The 22,808-nt window shown below is 40.3% G+C and overlaps 1 protein-coding gene across 7 annotated transcripts in view; it reads left to right on the forward strand.

The window, feature by feature from the left end:
- The window catches only part of VAV3 (vav guanine nucleotide exchange factor 3), a 387,336-nt gene that overhangs the window by 254,851 nt on the left and 109,677 nt on the right, over nucleotides 1–22,808 (forward strand). For all 7 annotated transcript variants that reach the window (XM_072968102.1, XM_072968098.1, XM_072968101.1 and 4 more), the window contains 3 exons: nucleotides 9,379–9,480; nucleotides 9,767–9,867; nucleotides 21,392–21,417. In XM_072968102.1, the coding sequence (XP_072824203.1) occupies nucleotides 9,379–9,480; nucleotides 9,767–9,867; nucleotides 21,392–21,417 (229 nt within the window). The remainder of the gene's footprint in view (nucleotides 1–9,378; nucleotides 9,481–9,766; nucleotides 9,868–21,391; nucleotides 21,418–22,808) is intronic.

Here is a 22,808-nt window from a genome sequence, read left to right on the forward strand (position 1 = left end):
GGAAGGGGAGAACAAAGCAGTCAGGGTCCAGGAAGGACAGTTTCCAGACGATGTGTGCGCTGTAGCCTTCCCGTGTTCTGAAATGTCCTTGTCTCTCCATTTACTAATGTGGCTGAATAATAGTTCATTGTAGGCCTGTCAGCAAGTTATTTTTCCTTACAAATTCCTTGTTCTTATCCTTTGCCAAGTTTTCTAGGGGTCAGTTGATCACTGTACTATCATTGATTTGTCATGGCTCCTCTTATATCAAGACTATTTCCATATATGTTATAAACATTTAATTCAGTTTGTCTTTGCTTTTTAATTGCCTTGTGATATTTTTAGCATAGTGATTAAACACACAGGCTTTGAGACAAATCTTTGACTCAGATCCTGTTCAGTGACTTATTATCTGTGTATTTTAGTCAAGTTGTTTAACGTCTTTAAAGCTTTTACAGATTGTTGTGGTTGTACTTGTTCTTTTTGTCTCTGAAAGAGTTGATGTAGGAAGTAAATTGAATAATGTATTATATTCACTGTACAAACTTTAAAAAACACAAATAACTCTAAAATTTAAAATCATTCAAACTTCATAACACCTCTACCTATTCACATTTTCACGTGTGTATGGTAGCAAGAAGTTATGTCTTACGTTAATCAGTTATGAGTACAGCTTGGAATCAAGTTGTTCTCTTACGGTGCAGATATCTTTCTTGGTTAATAATATACGTTCACTTTATCATTTCTAATTGTTGTGTAGTACTCCAGGTACTGATGTACTATAATTTATCTATTTTCTTACTTTTAATTCAATCAATCCCAATTTTTTACTATTAAAAATGTTGTAAACCCTTCATGATTATTTCGGCTAAGCAGAATTTTATGTCAAAGGATTAACAGATCTTTAAGTTTTCAGATATTTCTATTGCTTTGTCCACACCAGGTTTTATATTTTTTCTTCATTTTTTTCTTTTTTGCCAGTTTGATATGTGAGATGATATCTTATTTAAATTTGCATTTCTTTTGATTACTAGTAACTGAAACAGTGTTTTTATTGATTCTTTTTATTGCTCTTTTAACAAATTGCCCTGTTAATTTCTTTGCTGCTTTTTCAATTGGAGTGCTCATTTTTCCTCACAGATTTTCAAGAGCACTTATATAAGAACATTAATCTTTTATCATACATGTTACATATTATGGATATTTTCCTGCTCTTTTAATTTTTATTGTTTTGATTCAAGGAAAAATTGGGGGTTTTACAAATAATCAAATTCAGCCATTTTTATTTTTTACTTTTAAAGATTATGTAAGCAGTCATCAGTGTTTTCTTCAAGTACTTTTATGTTTTTGTTTTGTGCTTAAAACAAATTTCAGATTTCTATCTAAATCTTGCGTTTACATACAGTTTTATAGATAAATTTGACATTTAAATAAGCTCCCTGGAGGCAGTGGTTTTGTCCATCTTCTTATTCCCTGTTACTGGCTGTGTTCATGGTTCATAGGCATGTAGTACATATTTACCAAATAAATAATATAAATCTTTAATGACCAAATTTATATCATTGTAAAGAGGTTGATAGAAATGTAGCATCCTTAACATTTTTAAAAAGCTGGAGATGTATTTTCTAAACTATGTTTATAATCTGTTATTCTTCCTCTACGTGGACCATCCTTCTTTTGCCTTTTCGTCTCCTGAATTCTCAGTCGTCTTCACATCTCGGCTCAAGCATTGCGTCTGTAGGAAAGCCCTCTGTGATAATCCTTTGATAAGGTCACATTCCAAATTGTAAGTTTTCCTGATGCTGCCTTTCTTGTGGTGCTTGTCATACCTGTAGTTTTACAATTATTTAGGTTTTTTTTTTTTTCTCCACCAGCACCAAATGGGCAGAGACTTTACTCAGGGATTTTGCTCAACATTGTACCCCACTGCCTCATATTAGATACAGAGTAAGTTTTTATTTTTCAAACGGACAAATAAGTGAACAAACTGCCACAGAAATCACATGCTGAGTTTTTGCATCTGATCCATCCCCTTTGAAACTTTATCTTCAGTATTGATCTTTCTGTTTTGTTGTCAGATTTGATAATGATAGCTTTTAAAAACATTTCAGTATCTCTTAGGTTATGATGACTTCCTGTCTACTCCCATAATAGTCTTAGTTTTTAAAATTTCCCGACTATTGTTACATATTTATTCTTCTAGTTGAATCATTTGTCAAGTTCAAAAAGCTCTCACTGGATATTTGTGTTTGTGTGTGTGTCTGTGTGTTGGTTTGGGAGGAAGGAGTTGTTTTAAATTTATAAATTAACTTGAAGAGAGAGTGTATGTATGTATTAAAAGTATGTAAGCTTCTTATTGAGGAATTTGGTGTATAGCTTTTATTTATTTGAATGTCTTTTATTTTCCTCAGTTAATTTTAAAATTTTATTCATCTAGAACCTGAACATTTCATGCCAGGATTTTTCTTAGATGCTTTTGCTCAGGAAAGAGTTAACGTGGCAGGCTTGAGTTTCCTATCTTGAAAAGGGTCTTCTTCCAGATTTAGACCTTGACTGGCATCTAGGAGTTTGGGCTTTGAAATATTCCTTGTCCCTGTGGTGCTATGTGATAATGTTATTTGATGTGCCAGAGGTACTGAGTTTCACTGGGCCAGCCTGCCTAATTTTTTTTTTTTTAAGTAAACCACATAGTTTATAATGAGGGCCTACTTTCCTTCTGGGAATTTTTAATGATTGTGGCTGATTTTGCTGGCATTCAGTGCCTGTGTGACCAGCCCCTGAAAAACCCTTGAACCCTGAGTCTCAAGGAATTTTGCTCGGTGAAAATACTGTACACATGTTACTGCATTTTACTGCCAGAGAACAGTGGAAGCTTACAGATGGATTTCTCCAGTCACTACCTGCTGTGTCTTCTCTCTCATTAATTTCATTAGTTTTGAGTTTCTTCTCTTTGCTTTTCCTAGTAGTCCCAATAATGCTACCTCCAAATGATAATGCTGCATACCTTTTTGCAATGTTTATCACTCATATTTACTTTTCTTGTCATATTACATTGTTCAGATCTTTCAGAACAATGTTGAGTAACATAATTGACTTCAGAAAATTTTAATTTGATTCTGACAGTGTTTTAAATATGTTTTCAATTGTCTTCAGCTTGATATTCTTTATCATGTTAAGGAAGTATCCCTTAGCATCTCATTCACTTACAGTTGCATCAGAAGCATATGTTACATTTTATTAAGTGTGTTTTTTGGACACCTCTTGAGATGATCCATTGGTTTTTTGGTTCTTTATGCTATTAATGTGAGAAAATGTTATGTATTTTATTTTAAATAAGATCTATAACCTAAATATCCTGAAGATGATAGAATGTCCTTATTATTTTAAATGATTTTTAAAACTTGCTCTGGAAAGGAATACCAAATATTGTTGCTTATAGTAATTCATTGTTTTTTAAGTAATAGAGATGAATGGAAGAATGCAAGATGAGATGCATCGTCTTATGATGTCATAGATAATAAGATAATTTAATAGAATAATACCTATTTAATAGAAAAATTACGATTGTTCATCATTTTCTTATGGGACATTTACTTGATTCATGTGTGGCATTCATTTGTCAAATTGCATATTTTCTGAATTTCAGCAGTATTCACACATTAAGTTATGTGTGTATACATTTTTACTTTTCTCTGTATTTTTGTTACACAGCTGCATTCAAACGAGTATTTTTCAAAGCAGGGGAACTTAAGCTTCCAGCTCTGTCATCTAACTTTTAATTCAGTAGGATGTAGTAAACTTTGTTGTGTTTTACATAATTGTCACAATGCCAGTAGCGGTGATATTTAAATGCTGCTAATACTGACAGGGTATGAGATAGTCTGATGTCATAAATTGATGCTCACCTTTCTCTCTAATTAGTTGTGATCATTATAGATTATTTCATGTCGCTAATATTTGCTTCCTTTGTTCTAAATTTATATTACTAAAAGATAGCAGGATTTAAAGTTTATAATGAAAATTGAGAAAATTGTTAATTTTTAAATATACAAGTTTTTAAAATAATAACTGACTATATTACTAACTCCACTATCATCCTTAATACTGAAATATATTTATATCTATGAGTTGCATTATAGTTCTTGTAAAAAGATTAAATGTTATTTTTTCACAAGAAAGAGAGGATGTAAGTAAATAAACATAAATTACAACATTTAACTTAAATTCAGTTAATCATTATGTTTTTCTTCAGTTTTCTTTTATATGGGAGGTAAAATTTTTTGGCATAGTAAAAATGTCTTTACCTCTGTCGTTCTCCTTCCAAATTTCTATCTGATAATGTGGCAAAGGCAGCCTTCTGAAAACCAGCAAAGTGAATGCTATAGTGAAAGTATGTTTTTCTGATTTCCATCAGCCATCAATGTCTCGCAGCTCATTTTCCTAGTAGAATGTTTGATGACTGTAAGGGTGAGATGAGTTTAAAAGGAGAAGACATGCTGCCTGCCCTCCAGCACCGTATACACCAGCCCAGCAGGGAGCACTTTTAATGCTCAGTGGTGATCTCCTCTGGGGGTTGTACAATGGTACTGAAAGCCTCGTGGTTCGTATTAAGTTGGCATTGGGGTGTCGAGGAAAATGTTATGGAGGCTGACAAATCTGAACGTAAAGGTTGCTCCCATCCCCCTCCTCTGGTAACCGGCCCCACTAATTGTATCTAGCATTATCTTCTATTACCTCTGTGTTAGATTTTTCTTCAGAGAAACAGAATAAATTGTGTGTGTGTGTGTGTGTGTGTGTGTGTGTCATAAGGAACTGGCTTATGCATTTATGAAGGTTGGTAAGTCCCAAGATCTTTAGGGTGAGTGGGCAAGCTGGCCCTGGCAATGTAACCACAAATAGCATAGGACTAGCTTTCTGGTAGTGGGAGGCAGATATTAAGTGGTTATAGTACAACATCATATTTTACTAGAAGGCTGAGAAAGTACTTTCAAAGTCCAGATGATGTGAAAAATCACTATTTTTTATCATGCAGACGCAAAGAAGATTTTGTCAAATGAGTCACTTTTTTTTCTTTTTAATCTGCTTGTAAATGAGTAACCAGGTAAATTAGCAGTTTCAAGTTAGGGGAAACATTTAGAGTAGATGGACTACAAAAGACAGAGTTATGAATGAGAAGAATATGTTTGGGGAATGTGAGAAGGTCCAAGTGTCTATAGCGTACGGCTTGTGAGTATTTGGGAATTCTCCTCATAGGCAATAGGAACCAGCAGAAGGATGACATGTCTTCCTTCCCTTTTAAAAAGTAATTCTGGGAATGGTATGGAAGATGGCTTTAAACAGGAAGAGAAAGTAGGAGAGGGAGTAGTTAAGAAAGTCATTGTCACAATTTAGTTGAGATATATTGAGGGCTTGAATTAGGTAGTGAGAAGAGAGAATGAAACCTGCATTTTTTGAGGAGGTATTTTTAAGGTTGAATCAACAGAAATTGGTCACAGTGTCAGGGAAGGAGAAATTGGAGCAGATGAGAGGTTAAGAGAAAATGAATATGTAGAGGGTGTCAAAGAGAGGGAAAAATTCATTGTGGCTCTTGAGTTTCTTGGCTGGAAGTTGGAGTGAATGGTGATGGATTGAAATCAGAATTTGATTAGAATCAGATATGTTGCATCAGGGTTTCATACATAGCTGCTCTGTTGCTTATTGAAAGTCAGCCTTCAACAGTGTTTTTTTTTTAAGAATCAGCTGGTTAGGAAAGATGTGGAGTTGCGTTTTGTATGTGCAGCATTTGAGATGCCTGAGAAATGCTTGGGGATGCAGATCTGCAGGGTGGGGGGGATGCCCAGGCTAGATGGAGGCATGTGGTCCTTCGTCCCCTGTGGAGCCAGGTCACAAGAGGGGCAGTCAGAGAGCCTGTTCGGTTACAAGGAGCCCCAGGAGCATCAACATGCCTTACTCTATAAATATTTGATTGCGTGATTAATTATAGTAATTACGGACCCTCTCTGAAGCAAAAGAAATGGAAACATTTTATTTGAGAAATCTATGAAATTCCATCCGAGTTCTCATAAGTAAACTGTAATATATCAAAGCAGGTTACTAAAATGAAATCCCTTATGTATAACTGCATGGCCAAGCAAGTGACATTAGAGGGGTGACCTGTATTGGATCCTCAGTTCTCATCTTCAGGCAGCCCAGCCCCATAATTGGTCTTGCTGTGTCCACTCTTGCTTCATTGCAGGGAATTCTCTGCATAGTAGCCACAGAGATTTTTTTTTCCTTTCTTTTGTCAACTAAATGGGATGCCAATCCCGGTATAAGCGTTCACCTCTTTCCTTGGCCCCTGCCGGCCTCTCCTCCCTCATCTCCCACGTCTCCCCGCTTCGCTCACTGGGCTCCAGCTAAAGGATTCTTCTTTCTGTTCCTGTTTTGGGGCCTATGTATATGGTAGATGCTCAATAAACATGAAATGAATGAGTGACTCCCCCTTGTAGGTTTACTGTGAGAAGTAAATGTGAAAAAAATACGCAAAGAGTCAGTGTGCTTTGTACATCAGAGGGATGCAATAAATACCTCTTTTGATCGTTTTTGTCCTTGTGTTACTCAGTCTATGAACCTGATATTTATCCTCTTCTGCTCCAGTCTCCCTTTTCAGCTCTTCTCATCCAGCCAACTTACTGTCTGGTTGGTACATCCCCTTGTGAGTTGACATCTATCTTCTCTTTAGTTGGCACGTGATAGGACTTCATCTAATTCCCTGGGCTTTTTCATACATGTCCTTTCCTGGGTAACCTCATTTCTTGTTGTGCTTAAATCATCGTTTATAGATTTCCTGGTCGCAAGGACACCGAGCATGTAACAACCTTCCTGCAATGAAATTCCCCAAAGAATGGGAACCCTCTAGAGATTCAGTCCCAAGACCACCACAACACTCTTCACCACTCATAAAATGTTATCCTGATCACATCATTATTATGTGCATTTGGAATCAACAATTTGTAAGTTAGAGCCAAGACTTACTGAACATCGACTCTGGGCCAGGCGAAGTCCTAAGCACCTTACATAAATTACCTCACTTTACGAATTTGATGTTATTAGTATTCCTGTTTTGTACTTACTGACTTGCCCAAGGTCACCCTGCTAGTGATTTGCAAGTTAGGATTTAAGCCCAGGTGGTCTAATTTCAGATTCCTGTCCCTCAACTGTGCTTTTATATTCTACAGTCTCTCAGTAACAGTTCCCGGGTCATAGAGTTAATTTTTATTCTTTAGTGTTTGATTTAAAATTTTTTAAAATAATATGCAGTCCCAGTTTAAAAAAAATGAAAATTTCCAATAGTTCCTTTCTACCATTCTACCCTACTACTTCAAGTCTCATTTAACTTATGGCAACTACTGTTAACAACATTTTCTGAATTTTTTCCTTATGGAAGATTTTTCTTTTTAACCTCTTGTGTGATCTTCCTCTCAGCTTTTGTCTTTGGAAAGGTCAACTTATTCTTAATTAGTTGTTGGAAGTGTTAAATACAAATGGTGTACACACACACACACACACACACACACACACAATTCACGTTGACCCTAAGAGAAAGATATTCCACCCATGTCCCAGGCAGACTTCTAAAATTAATTAAATTGTTACCTGTTTGGTATCTATTTACCTGAGTTTCTGCCTGAAGGTGACCTAGTTTTATTCTAAAACTCCAGGCTGATGAACTCTTCAAGTTCCCAGGACCGAAGCCAGTATTTGACAATTCCTGTATTGACTGCGTCACCTTGATGCTCAGGGAGAAATGAACAATGGCCCGTCCTGGCTAAGAAAATGGGTTTTGGTGCTCTTATCAATGCCTGACTGTAGGGACTCAAGAATCAAACGTCTTCTGAACAATGTGAAGAGAGTTTTGTTTCTAGATCATTATTTTTTCTCACCTTCTCCCTTCCTGAAGAAGAACTCTCTAATTTTTAATCAGCAACACAAAAACGCCCTCTATGGAAATGGCCGTGCCTTTCAGCGTGCAGCAGAACGTTTTCCTGAAAAGTGAGGCCGCCAGAAGCACGGAGCAGAGAAATCCCAGATGGCACTAATATTTGATTTCATTTTTAGCACGCTCATATTCAGCAGATGGATTGGAAGGCTGACCTCGCTGACACTTCTGCATCACTGCCTGCTACTCCGATCGCCTTTGTGAATGTTTTTTCATAAGGCTCCTCCTGGTACCTGAGAGATCGATGCCTGCTCGCCCGCCTGTGTTACGCTTCATTACACCGAGGCTTCGTGTGGTTGAGAGTCGCTGTGCTCCATAAAAGGGGGCTCCTAGCTCATCAGTATCCCGGACTTTGCCAACATTCCCTCAAATCGCTTGTAACATCTCAGAGAGCATCGTGTTAGCGTTCTAGGTGCACCTCTGATTTGTATCCACTTTAACCTTCTTTCCTAATTTTGCTGCCTTCTTCTGTGACATAGACAGATTAAGAATAATATTTTTAAAAATCCTCTGGACATGGCTAACCTTAACTGTTTCCAACATACCTATTAGACCCTACATCTAATTATATTAAGGTGAACATTGTTGAATTCCTCCTTTCACTATAGCTTTGGTGACTAAGAGCGCAGATGTGGGTTGGACTTCCAGCTCTGCTATTTCCTTTAGTTTAGAGTAAGTCTCAGTTTGCCTCTTTGTAAACTAGTGATGTTATTGGCGCCTAGCAGTTAGGACTGGTGTGAAGGATAAGTGAGGGGTAGTGAACACATCATGTTTTTATCACAGTATCAGCACAGCGTAAATGCACAGTGAATGTCAGTTTGCAATATGTTTAATTTTTTTGCATGTTGTATGATATAAATAAAATATAAATGATAAAATAATTCAGTTTTTATTTGGATTGCAAGGAAAGTGAATTGTTGGTTAGGGAGGAAGTTTTTAATGATCGGATGATGCTTTGTTTCAAAACTTTTGATAAGATTTTATTCACTTTTAGAGATCATTACCTAATCCACAGAGACGGGCCATGAGAAATGCAGCACCCTCTTCCCCTCCTTCCCACCTTCTCCAGCCGGTTTCTGTTTCAGGTGTTGTGAGGAGAAAAGAAACTTGCACAGCGTGAATATCCAGCAGGTTTTGTGCTTTTCCTGACAGGTTAACCTACATGGCCGTTCTGTAAAGTTTCCCAGGAACGCTCAGCTCTGAGGAGGATTGGATTGTTTAAATCTTTACACGTCGCCTGTTCTCACACAAGCAGATTTGATGCAAAACGTACTTTGGCTTAGAAAACACTGCACGTTTAATAGCCCCTTTGCCTGAATCAGCTCTCTGCCTGCTATGTGGATGAATTGAGGTTTTAGATGACTGGACTGCCGTTGCGTTGGGAACCTTCCTTGAGGACGTTCCTTTTTCCCTTTGTGTAGGTCTAACATAAGGCCAGACCATGCCGACTCCAACTTCCATGAGTTCAAGATGCACACCTTCAACCGGGTGACATCCTGCAAGGTCTGCCAGATGCTCCTGAGGTACGTTTGCCTGGTCTTGCTCTTCAATTTTAAGGAACCAGTGTACTTGCTAAATGTTTCAGACGTTTCTGAGGTCCTGGCCAGAAGGTTCTCCCGGGGGGATATCATCGCCTTACCATTTGGACCCAGCAGGTCTTTCCTTGGCCTTGGACCCAGACGGTTCTCTCCCTCGCACGAAGGGGCTCTGCGTACCTCTGTGTTCCCGAGTTTTCCTTTCCGGCACTAATGCTTTCCTGGAGGCAGAATTTAGCACCTTTTAACCTGTCACTCTTATTTTACCTCGCAGGGGAACATTTTATCAAGGCTATTTGTGCTTTAAGTGTGGCGCAAGAGCGCACAAGGAATGTTTGGGGAGAGTAGACAATTGTGGCCGAGTTAATTCTGCTGGTAAGTCATGTTTATCATTGTGATTCTGCTTTTAATGAGAACATAAAACTTGCTAAACATAATTAAGGCCTAATTTGCTCTTAATATGTGTTTATTATAACGTATCAGCCTTGGAAACCATGGTTTATGAGCACAATTAGAAAATAATGTGAAATTCTTGTGACGTTTATATGTTCCTGGGAGGCTGAGGGCTTCAAGAGGGGCCTGGAAGGTTCTATGCCACCCATTTCATTCACCCCAACCCTTAAATCTCATCAGCACTGTATAAATACAACCAGAGCACACAAACGGAGTTGCATAACCAAAACAAACAAAAATACTTCACTTCTGTCTTCCGTCCTGAAGTTTCTCCCCTGTTCTCTTAAATATTCATCTCAGAAATGCTAATGCTGCTAGGAGTACACATCGCACAGATTAATTCGTGAATTAATGAGTTGAATACATTGTCATTTTTGAGCATTTAACAAAGAGCATGTATCCTTTGGATTTTGTGTAAATATTTTCCCCTTGGTTTTTAAAAACAATACTTGGTGACCATGACCTGAGCTGGTTTCGAAAGCTGGTGGCGATTATGCATTCGGTAGCCTTTAGCCTCTCTCTGTGCCTCCCGAGCCCTCTTCATTCTATTTCTTTTCTGGCCTCTTTCTTCTTTCTCTTTCTTCTTCTTTCTCTTTGTCCTTTTCCCTCGAGTTTCTCTGTGTTTTATCAATAAGACCTTTCAAAATCAGTGAAACTTTTGAACAGAAGAAAAGGATCTTGAACAGCTTAAGTTCAAAAGGTAGCCGTGTCAACCTTTGATTTTCCCAAAGGGAAAGGTGGACAGTGAATTATTTGGAATAATACGAAGAGGAGTGAAACAGAGAATAATAGCTCATTTCAGAGCTGAGTTCAGAAAATAGGCAGTTGTACAAAAGGTGTGAATCCTATTAGAGGCCTGAGATCACAGCACAGCCCTCTCCCTCGGCCCCTTCAGTGGACATATTTTCATGGCCCCGTGAGCCATTCTCGACGCCAGGCGTGGGCACCTGCAGGAGAAGGAGCCGGACATTAGTTGAGCACCTGCACTGTGCCTGCCCCGCCTGCCCGGAACCGTTCAGTCCTTGGAACAGCCCTTCCCCATTTCTGATGTTTCTGTTGGGGGTCATGGTGCTTATGCAACTCGCTCAAGGCCTGTCAGGCAACGGAGACAAGATTAGCACCTAACAATGTTTCCGAAGGTCAGAAATGGTTTACAAAGTTGTAAACTAGACAAGAAATATCATATTATTAGTGCTTAATTGCCTAGCTGATACAGTGTATCGCTTAAATTTCTGTTGTTCCATGTTTATGTGCCCCGTCCTCTCATCTCTTTGAGGACAATTAACGTGTTCTTTGCTTACGGTCGGTGAATGGATTTTTATGAACCTCATAGCTCTGTCTTACGAATTTCAGTCTTGTGAGGAGTATAAAGTGACCCCATGGTTGTCAGGGTTCTTGCCTCCTAAGGGAATAGTGTAGGGAGAGTAGCTGACCATCGGGCAAAGATGGTTGAAAAAAAAAGCTCTGCTGTTAGCTAGCTGCATGAGCCTCGAGAAGTTACCTAAACATCCAGAGCTGTGAAATAGAAACTAGAGGACTGTGGTGAGGTTCACCTAGAATCACCTTGATGCATAGCAGAGTGCCTGGGCACAACCAGAACTCAGTGTTTTAATCCCAGGTGTCAGGTTGAGAAGCCAGTTTTTTTTAAAGGAATGAGTTTAGTCTGCATCGTGATTGTTTTTATGGTTGAGCAAATGTGTGCAGAGAAATTAGTGAGCGCCAGTCGTTGAAGTGATACACAAGAATGACATTAAAAGGACTTCAAATTTTTAACTTTTTTGGCTAAAAACAAGTCAATAGGAAACAGTTGGGAATTCCTGGTCTAGCCAGATGCAAGAGTGGGCTATTCCCTAAGCCATCGTTTCAGCGCCCTCTCCTGGTGGGTGAGTCGCTCTGTGCAGGGAGACAGCATGAGAGGCATTAAACCTGGCAGCTCTGGAGGCTTGGTCTGGTTGGAATGCGGCTCCACAATTTATGTACTAGGTGACCTTGGTCCCCAGTTACTTAGCTTTTTTTAAGCCTTAGTTTCTTCCCTTGTAAAATAGGGGTGATAATAGCAGCTAGCCTTTAAAGTTTTTTTTTTTAATAAATACTTCTATAGTGCCAGGTACTGCTCTGAGTGCTTTAGCACTGCTGGCTCACTTAGTCCTGTAAAAGTTCTGTAAAGTTGGTATTGTTGCTGTTCTTACCTTACAGATGAGACACATGCCCAGAAAACTAAGTAACGTGTCTACCTTGCTTAATTAGTAGAGCCGACATTCCAGACAGGCCAGCTCCTGAGCTTGTTCTTAAGCCCCGGGCCGGCGACCAGTCCTGTGAATTAGCTGTGCGCCAAACGCACAGCCCCCATCCCACGTACATGATCAAGTGCTGGGTCTTCTCTGTGAAAGGGAGAGATTTTCTAATCTGCTTTTAAATTCAGTTAAGTTAGTAACTACCCAATGTCTTTGGTTTTAAATGTTCTGAAGTGCTGCAAGAAATTCAGGCACCTCTGGGAACTGCGCCTGCCCTTTCCCCGCGGAGTGTCTCGGCTCGAGGAAAGGTAGACACCTTCAGCTCTCGGGCCTCTTGTCTTTAGATGAGGAAACTGAGTCATAAAAATATGAAAATAAGGGAGCTAAGAATTACACCATGTGTCTTGCAGATTATAGATAATGTTTACTTACACTCATTCATTAAAAGGCAGCCCCATTCTCTAAACTTTGTTATTTAATTCACTATAAAGCAGGAAGACGTGTTTTGAAACCCTCGGCTAAATTTGCTTCTTGCAGCTTGGAACATGATTCTCTTGCCTTCTTGATTCTCTCTCTGCCTTGCATCCTTGTGTTGCCCTTTGTTCTCCCTCTGTTTTGCACATCTGTGTCCTTATTCTCATCCTCTCTCCTCTTTCTGTCCTTTTGTGCTGAAGATATGTAAGAGACTGATGCATTGAATGCTCATGGTCAGTTAATTGGTGATGTGAAGTGGCGAGAACCTGCCCAAGAGGCTTCCCTTCTCTGCCTTTAGATTAGGATTTTCTGTGCAGCCCTTAGAAATAAAGGGACTGTGTCATCGAAGAGAGGAGGAATTTCCATCACAGCTCTGTCTGCAGCCTTCTCTCCCTGACTCCCAATCAGATAACCCTCTGAAAGTTGGAAGTCATGGCATCCTCTCTGCTACCTGCCACCCCTTCCTGCCCTGGTGTAGGTGGGAATCACGGGTAGAGTGTGAGTTTGAGCTTAGCAGGTGATGAGTGTGGTAAACAGGTAGGATTTTGCGGACACGGGCAAGCTAGACTTTAGGGGCTGTTTCCCAGCAGGCAGAGAACCCCAGTTTCCAATATTTCTTTCAGTTTAGCACAGGCCTCTGTTTCCACCTCCAGGAGTCATTGCTTGCAGCAGTTCAGCAAGGTGATTTTCTGTGAGTGGCATGATTGGAGAAAAGCAGGTGTAGGGGAGGAGGGCAGGAGGAAGGACATGGTATATCAGAGGCTGGAGACACAGTTTACTTGATTGGGGCTTTTGTATGGAGGACGGAACTCAAGAGGGAACTTGATTTGGAGGAAATCATCCCAGCTCCCATATTTAAAGCAAGTGAATAGTATTGATTTAAGGCAAACTTACATTCTTACGTAATCCAGGTTCCCCCATAAAATTAAATCATAGGTGATATGAGATGGTTGATCCCAACCTTACAGAGCTTTATGGCGCCACTGGTTAATACAGTCTAACTGTATTCTCCTCAAGAGACAAAAAGAGATTCCAGCTGGCACACTGTGAGATAGGAGTCCACTTGTGGTCCGGAAAACCGTGGCTAGTAGAAATAGCTAAGTTGTTATAAATGTTGGATAGTGGGGTGGAAGACCATTCCCAAAAGTGGAGCATCTTAATTCAGCATTATACGTATTTATGGATAAGGAAATGGTCAGTTGGAGAAGAGGTACTGGTTGTACAAAATGACGCAGTAACCCAGGGGCTGACCGAAGGCTACAGAATCTTCCAGTCCATCTTGTAACTGCCATTTCCACTGGTCACCACATTGTGGGCTGTACCCTACTTGACTTTTCTCTATCACTTGGCACTGTTAACCATTCCCCTTCACATCCCCCCACACCCCCGTGTCATCCTTTGGACATCTGATTAATTTCTCTGGCATTAGCTATAACCTACAGCCCAGGCAGGGAAGGCTCCATTTCCACTTAAGGCTTTTCTCCTAAACTTTGGATTCAAAACTTCCATCTTCCTCTCTCATATCCCTTTCCAGGTGTCCTCCAGGGACCCCAACTTTTACATAACTAAAACCAACCTCCGTGGGAGGATATAGCGTGGTAGAGTGCATGCTTAGCATGCACGAGGTCCTGAGTTCAATCTCTGTACCTCCATTAAATAAATGAGTAAGCCTAAGTACCACCCACCCACCCCCGAAAAAAGGAAAAAACCAACCTCATTGGTCACTACCATCAGCTTCCTCCTCCTCTTCCTCACCTTAGTTAAAGGTCCACCATCCACTCACCCAAGCCTGGGTGTCAGTCTTGACTTACCCCCTCCCTTATCTTCATCCACTTACCTGTTCTTCTTAGTCCTCCTCCTAGGTTGCTCCAGAATCCACTGATAAGGTATTGCTACGGATTAAAAATAACTCACTGTCTATTGTTCGGACAATTACAGGTCTTCTCCCTGCTGTTAATTTCGCATTGTCTCTGTACAATTTCCAACATTATCTTCACTAAAATCAAGTCTGATGGGTCATTCTCCTGCTCACTATACTTTCTGTTCCTCACAGAATAATGTTCAAGTTTCAATTAGATTGCGAACCTCTCGCTGATAAGAACCATGCCTAACTGATATTCTGACCTCTGGAAAGCCATGATGGACAGATGAGTGAGTGGACAGACCGATAAACAGATGGACAGGTTAATGAGTAGAACTGTAGTGTACCGGGACTGCTGGGCCCTGGAAGTCACTAGTGTCCTAGAACCAGAAGCTGGAGGCTGTGGGAGATTGGACAGGGTCTGGTTTTATCTTTGCAGAGACTAGAGCGCGAGTGTGTGTGGGGTAAGTGGACTAAAAACCTGATCTGAATCCCTGGCTGGTACCTTAAGGATGGAAGACAGAAAGCTGGGTAGACCTTTCGCATTCCTTTCTAGCGTTTATTCAAGGAAAAATTCAGGCCCTGAACATCAATCATCAGGCCTTTGACAAGGGACCCTTGGGTTAGGTTAATAAGTAGCGAGAGAATGAACCAGCTCATAGAACACTGGGTGACAAAAATACCTGTTTCTGGAGAAATCTACTCCCTGTTCCAGTCAGTCCCATCTTTAGCATTCTTACTTGGTTTTTACTGTTTCCTCTCCCTGAAATATGCTCCCTTTTCTCCCTGCAGTTTCGAGATCTACCCTTCTTTTACTTCCTCTCCAAGCGCTTTGCCAGTCATCTAGCCTCGCCCTGACCACCCAGCAGTGGTCTGCACTCAGTTATTCTCTAATTAGTTTGTGCATAGGTTTTATGTGTTCGCCAAGGTCAGGCTGTGTTGTAGTAACTGGAAAAAAACCCAAAATCCCAGTGGCTTTAACACACCAGAGCTTATTTTTCGCACATGCACTGTCTGCTGTGGGTTCCTCCCTTCTAAGCAATGACTTGAGGACCCAAGCTCGTTCTGTCTGGTGACTCTGTCATTTCAACACATGGCTTCCGGGATTGCTGTTCTTAGGACCTGTGGACTGGAAGTGAGCAATTCCACTTTTTTTTTTATAGCATCAAAAATCCATTTGTCAAAACCAGTGACATGACCTCAACTTAACTACAAGGGGGGGCCGGTCAAGTAGTGGAACATAAGGACTGTCTGGTGAGCATCTGTGCCACTGTCCGTTCCCTCTAGTGGATATATGCTCCTTCACCGGAGGGAACGTGTTTCTTATCTTTTGTATCGAGCCCTTAGTACCAAGTCCAAAGTCAAAGTGCTTAATATCAAGTTGTTATTCCTTTTCCCCAAATAGGAATATTTCAACCCCAATACAATCCTTGATAGTGTTGGGTGTGGCTAAATACTAACCATTAAGCATTTGAAATAGCTCTTTCACGCTTCTTTTTGTGAAAGTTAAGGCTTTTTTGGATGTTCCCTTTCTTGGTTTCAGAAACCTTTTCTATGTCATGCACTATAGCCCTTAAATTTATCTAGTCTTCATTCATCCTCGAAATAATAATTACTTGGCAAAAATGCAGTGCATTTCTGAACGAAGGAAGTAATCCATTCATATTAATATTTGACTATGACAGATTATTAACTCAAGTACATTTCAAGCATGAAAAAAAGGTCCTGTAAGTTTATTTTAGTTTAGTTTTTTGTATTATGAGACAAACTGCAACTTGGAAACAAATCTGAAGCTTGGGTGATTGGTTTATGTCTTAACATTTGAGGATTTGCATGGATATAAAGAGCAGGCGGTCCCACTCTCTTTCTCCCTGAACTTGGGTTGACTCCTTCACATTCACCATGGCAACCTCAACAATCCACACGTACATGGACTCTGAAGTGTGCTGCCAAACTTGCCAGCCTCAGTATGAACCCCAGGATGTGTGACTCTCTCAACAAGTCACTGCCAAGCTGATGTAATGCTAGAGTGGCATTTCTGTCTCACGGTGCATCACCAGGAAAATCTAGTCATCAGCTGCAACCTTTGGGGACATCTGTGTTGTCTCTCCTGCTAGAATATACGGCTAAACCCCTTTTGCCCTCTTCCCACCCTGACATTGATCAGTACAGCTTGCTTTGCATCCTCTGGTTTTAAACAGAGAAAGTAACATTGGAGGGCAAATATCGCTGGAGCAGGCGACTTTGGTTTAATGCAGCTTTTCCTTTGGTGGGAGTGCAAGCCCCAGCTGCTCTCATATTTAACCGACGCAGATCGTCATTTGCTTATCTGTTTAACTGCTCTTTCATCTGGGCCAGCTGCTGCTCCTGTGCGACTGTAGCCACTCCCAACTGGAAGGAAGCTGTCTTGGTATCCTAGTGGTTTAAACCTGCAAGATTGCTACCTGGAACTTGCACCCCAGATTGGCATCTGAAATGGCCCTTTTATAAATAATGTTGCAGTATGTTATCATAAGAAATAAACTTTTAGGATACAATTCTATTTCAGCCTTCTACCACTAGGCATTTTAATCACATTATTTTTACATAAACTGAGGCTTGATCATTGATTTCATAACCAAAAAATGACTTTGGTTCTGTTTAACATTACTTACAGCCTTTTACGAAAATTAGTTCTCTTTTTGACTTATCAAGACAATTTTATACTCAAAGGTAGTTATTACTCCTTCCATTGAAGTATTTGGGTCGGTTTAGTGGTATATTAATAATTATTAAAGTGAACTGGAAGCTGTATGGTTGGATTCCTGTTAGAGCTCCTAAAAAGACTTGAAATCAAAGCCTCTTTCCAAGTATTATTGATAGTTTTTTCCCCCAAAAAATAATTACTGTAGATCTCAGTGGCTTACATAGCATTTGTGTAACTTCCTCAGAAATGTAATCATTCCAACTGTCTTTTTTCTGTTTTACTATTTCAAAAAAAATAGCATGTTAGCCATGGGGACAAAGCTCCTTCAAAAGCTATAGTGGTACTTACTTTTCTGAGACAAATGATCTTACTGGACGTTGATTTGTTTAGTCTTAAGAAATAGGACTTCAGACAAGAGGCAAAGCAGGTTGTGTAATAATGTATGCATTGACAGCCACTAGTATTGGAAAACAAATATAATAGGACTGGATTTTATGTTTAAACAAATACGATGTGAATCCAAAGTCTCGGTGAGAATCATTTGTCTTACATAAATATGCACGCTGAGCCCTGTGCTGGCGCTGATGATGGAGTTCTGCTGAGGCTCCGAGCGCTGCAGTAACATGGCTTCTCTGAATCACATTCAGCCAGTCGGGACATGATGAAAGAATGCAGGGTATAAACCCCTTGAGGGCCTGTGCGTCACCATCTAGAAAGGTTCTTGAAAGGGTAAGAACATTTTAAGTTTGATCAATCGGAGTCTGAGGAATAGGCTGTAGGGTTGAGGATTAAAGACAAGTTGAGGATTAAAAACTTTTGGAACTTGCAACAGTGAGTTACTAAGGAAGTTCCCAGGAGAAAGAGAGAGAGACAGAAAAGAGAGAGAGAGGCCTTTCAATCAGATGTCAATCAGCAACCTCTCCGTTTGGTCAGAATTCAGTCAAAATACATTTGATGATCATCAGCCGGTATTACCTAGTCCTGATGCAGAACTGTGACACACAGAGCTTTTTTTTAGAGACCAAGTGCCCGCCAAAGTAGTTTTGGGTACATATCAAGAGGAAATGAAGGCTGGTATTGTGGACTTCAAAATTAGAGCAACTTTTCCATGGATACTTCATTCAAAGAGGTGGTGGTTCTGTTTTCCCAGCCTGAAGGGACTTTTGCTTTTAAAATGTGTGAAACAGTGTTGCAGCTGGGTTTTCGTCTCTCTCATCACTGTTATTTTTCATAGATGCTAAGAAGCTGTTGCATCAGTATGTTATTGGAATTTAGATTGTGTTTGTAAAGGGGCCAGTCCAATTTAATGGTAGGGCCCTGGAGCAAGTACAGAAGGATAAGTAAAGGAGCCTGGCTAAGAATTTCTGAACTCAGAACAGATTCTAAGAGTTATTTCTGGTCTTCTGGCTTTTGCCCTACCCTCCGGAAATTTACAGAACCCTGCCATGAAATCTGATAAAATAAGCAGTCGGACTTTTGAGAACCACTATTTATGGGCTCTGGCCAGCATGAGCAGACCACAGTGAGAACTGCCCTATGTCAAGTCTGTGGAAGAAGAGGGCCTCTTTCCTGGCTGGTGGGGGTGGGGCTGGGGCTGGGGTTGTGCTGGCCATGAGGACAGGGAGTGGTGGCAAGGGAGAGGGTCAGCCTCAGTGGAAGACTCAGGTCCTCAGAGTTGGCGTTGCATTCAGCATGAAGCCCATTTTCCATTTTCCTCTCTGGGTTACAGAGAGGAGGCTTTGTGCAGAGCAGGTCTTTGTACATCCACTAAGAATGACGAGGACAGCTGGGTTGCTTGGTGAGACACAAAGCAGGAAAGCAGGAGACAAAAGCAGGTGGGAGGAATGAAGGAGGGAGCATTGGGTAAGGCGGGCGGCTGAGTCTAGTTTATTCCTCACTTTGTGCCCGTCCCATCCATGTCTCGCCGGGACCTTACACCCCCTTATGTTCTGTGGTCAGTGCTCACTCATAACAGGAGCTGGCTGGCTTGCCCTGCACAACAAGATTTGAAGGGCCTGTTAGTGAGGGGCTTCTGTTTCCGGATCTGTTTTCTGGGTAAAGAGGTGCGGATACCTGCATAGCTAGAATGTCACCTTAGATACCATCATTTCCTCTTCCCGAGAAAACCCAATGCACTCCTGGAACCTGTGTGCCAACTGCTGCCATGTGGGCTCTCATAGGTTTTATGCCAAAAATAAAATACAGTTAAAGCATACTGTTAACAGAGCTACTTCACCAGGACATAAAAACACTGCTATGGAAAGTCAGGGAAAAAAAAAAAAGATACTTCTGAATTGAAATTAAGGTGCACACTCATTTATAAACAGGAAAGACTGAAAATTTTCCATTTTAGAGCTCATCTAGAAATACCAGCTTTCCTCCTTCTCCTTGGATGGAAAACTTAAACTCCCCTCCTGTGTGGTGCTTCTTAACAGTTTATGATTCCCAGTTCAGGCTCTTTCTCTAACTCTCAGTAGAAGAAGAAAGTAGTTTAGAGCTATTCTGGCATATAGGTCTTTCTGGTCAAACCAGTGATACAGGTCACAGCCGGTCCAGTAGGAACCCAAGTTCGCCCAACCTGGGTTCTGCATCTGGGCACAGTATCCAGCCAAATGGTGCTTTCATAGACCCTCTCCCCAGACCAGTTCTCTTAAGCAGTCTTTCTTCTGAAACTTTGCTTATTTCTAGTAGAGGGGAAAAGAAGGGACATAGATTTCTGTCCAGAAATAATAGCTTCCTGTCCTTTGTAAAGGCCAACTTCAGACCTGGCAAAGACGCCTCCTTGGGAGGCAGTTACCTATGAAAGCTGGGTGACAGGGTTTGAAACTGACAAAGGAATGCGGACTTGGCTTTTCTCCAGAAAGGTGGCTTTTTGCCCGCGCACCTTCAGTTCCATTAATCAGGAATAGTCCTTTAAAAAACAAAACCTCCACAAACCTCCTGTTCCATGCCCCAGGCAGTCTTCCTGTGCCAAGTAATCTGTGATGGCTAGTCAGGCGTTCTGGTACTTTTCCCCTTGAACCCGGGTTATGCGGCTTCTTGGAACCTCTGTAAGAGGTTTGTTTAGGCTGACAGAGCTCTCAAAATTTTAGCCCTGCCCTTTCTCTCCTGAAGTTTCCATCAGTGTCTCGTCTTCCCGGTCCCTTCTTCAGAGGATCACTTTGCCTGGGAGAAGTACAGGCAGAGGTGTTTTCCTTGACAGTCTGGAGAGATTGTAACATGCATAGTGGTTCCTGGATGTGGGGAAAGGAAGCCAAAATATTACCCACCAGTTTTCCTACGTGCAGTGTGTGCCCTTACTCTTCAGAGCTGCCCTTTGCTCTCTGCCATGTTACTCACTTGAAGATCTCACAGCCCTTCGTGACTGTTAGTCATTTGCAGGAACTGAAATACAATGGAGATTCTTGTTTCTATTTATAGACAGGCAAACTGAGATGAAAGGAAAATTAGCCTTGGAATTGAATCTTGTTGGTTTTTTATTTCCATCTTTAAATCAAACTGTATCCCCCCCCCCCCACCTCCAGTTAAAACTAAAAGCTATAGCCTAGCACAGGAAACTATATTCAGTATCTTGTAGTAGCTTATGGTGGAGAAGAATATGAAAACAAATATATGTATATTCATGCATGACTGAATCATTGCAGTGTACACCAGAAATTAACAGAACATTATAAACTGACTACACTTCAATTTAAAAAAGAGAAAAAGAAAAAATATCTATAGCCACTTAATGAAAAAAATTCACATGCAATCTTGTACTGGGTTAAAAATGCAATTGTTATAGTCATTGTAACATGTTTGTAACTTACTGTGTTTAGAATTTTAAAACTGAGTGTGTTGGAAAAAAAGGTTCCCACCCAGCTTTCTCTTACGCAGTTAAACTTAGTGCAAGTCACTGTTTTAAGGAGCTTTGTGTGTTTGGATTGACAATTGCTTAATAAACAATTGAAAAAGTTAAGCATAACCTACAAGTCATTTAGTGCCATGAGTCACTCCCTGACAAGCCAATAAGACAAGAGAAGCCGGTTGCAAAACAATTACTAGCCCAGCCTGAGGGACCCTGGAAATATATTACAGGTATCCTTAGGAAAACAAAGCAGCAGTGTTTTACCGCGCTGCAGAGAACACGCGAAGATTGCTAACCAAACAAAATTACCTGACTGACAATGCCAATTTTTACATTTGTTTCAGAACACGGGACGCTCAAACCACCTGAGGTAAGATTAACATTTAATTTTTTTATATAGCTTTTGCATTTCAGATTGTTTGCTAACTTAAGCAGTGTCAAACTTCTAGAAAGTTAAATGTGCCTTTTAAAATGGATAGAAATAAAGTGAACAGTCATGTTCTCAAGACTGAAATGCACAGGTTAAATCAGAAGAATTTTTATAGCCACCATCTGAAGACCTTAGGTAAAGGAAAAATGGGAATATTTAATCAAAGACTGTGTGCGAAATGGGACATTCTGAGTCTTAGGTACTCTTTTATTCAGGTAAATTTCAGATAAATATTGTAGCAATGTTGTGGCACTAATATTGGGGTACGTTTTCCTAGTTCCCAGCTACAGAATTCCGCAAACCCTGAGGCTTGTAAGACTTAATGCATCTGAAGTCATTCCCTTGGAATGAAGAGCTTTGATTCAGTTAGGACAGAAAGAAACGTGGTCCTCATCCCAGGAGGTCGATAGACCTGCCCCCCGTTCCCTGTTGTGAAATGTATCACTGCCCAACATTCCTTAATACTAAAAAGTTCTAACGTTCTTCATCTAAGGTTGTGGTTTCATGTTTCTACTAGGTTTCCATTTGCACACAAACATGATTCTATACCATGTCTTACTGATCACATCAAAATCTGATAACGTTTCCTTTTGGTTTAATACAGAGTCTGAGGTCTAATGGCTTAGAAGTACGTGATCCCTGCCACGTCTCAGAATAAAACTCTTAAAAAAAAAATGAAAGAATGAAAAACAGGGCAGATTACAGACAGCCAGTGCCTTGGCCTTCAACCGAAAGTAATATATTTCTTAGCAGACCTCCCAAAAACTCATAGCAAAGGAAATTAAAATGTAAAGTGTCTGTGATTAGTTATGTGAGCCAGAAGTACAATAATCTGAGAATTTCAGAATACAAGAATGACCAAAATAAATTCTGTTGTTTTAACAGCATAACAATGATATCTCATTAAGAGTGGCATCATATTAGTATGTTTTTAATAGGCTGGCATTTATATAGTTGGTAAAAGTAATGAGAAGTACAGCGAGATGTCAGATAAGAGGTAATTGCTTCTACTTTTTGCATAAGCACATGATTTGTGCATATCGGGTATCAAGAACGTGAAATGAGGAAATTTATATACACCCTTTCAGTGTTCATCAGTTGACTGTATTTTAGAACTTAGGATCTAACTCAAGGAATGCATAACAAGATAATAATTTTTTAAAAATAGGCCATGCAAGTTCTTCTAGGGCTAAAATAAATTAACGTAAGCTTTTCTTTTAGTGTTTGGTCGACAGGTAAGATTTTTTCATTGGGCTTGTAAGGGTTTTTCAGCAGTGCCAATAAAGATCTTGGAAAGCAGCCTTCTTTTTCCCACTTTTACACTGTTATTA

The sequence above is a fragment of the Vicugna pacos genome, chromosome 9 (assembly GCF_048564905.1).
Source record: "Vicugna pacos chromosome 9, VicPac4, whole genome shotgun sequence".
Lineage (NCBI taxonomy): Eukaryota > Metazoa > Chordata > Mammalia > Artiodactyla > Camelidae > Vicugna > Vicugna pacos.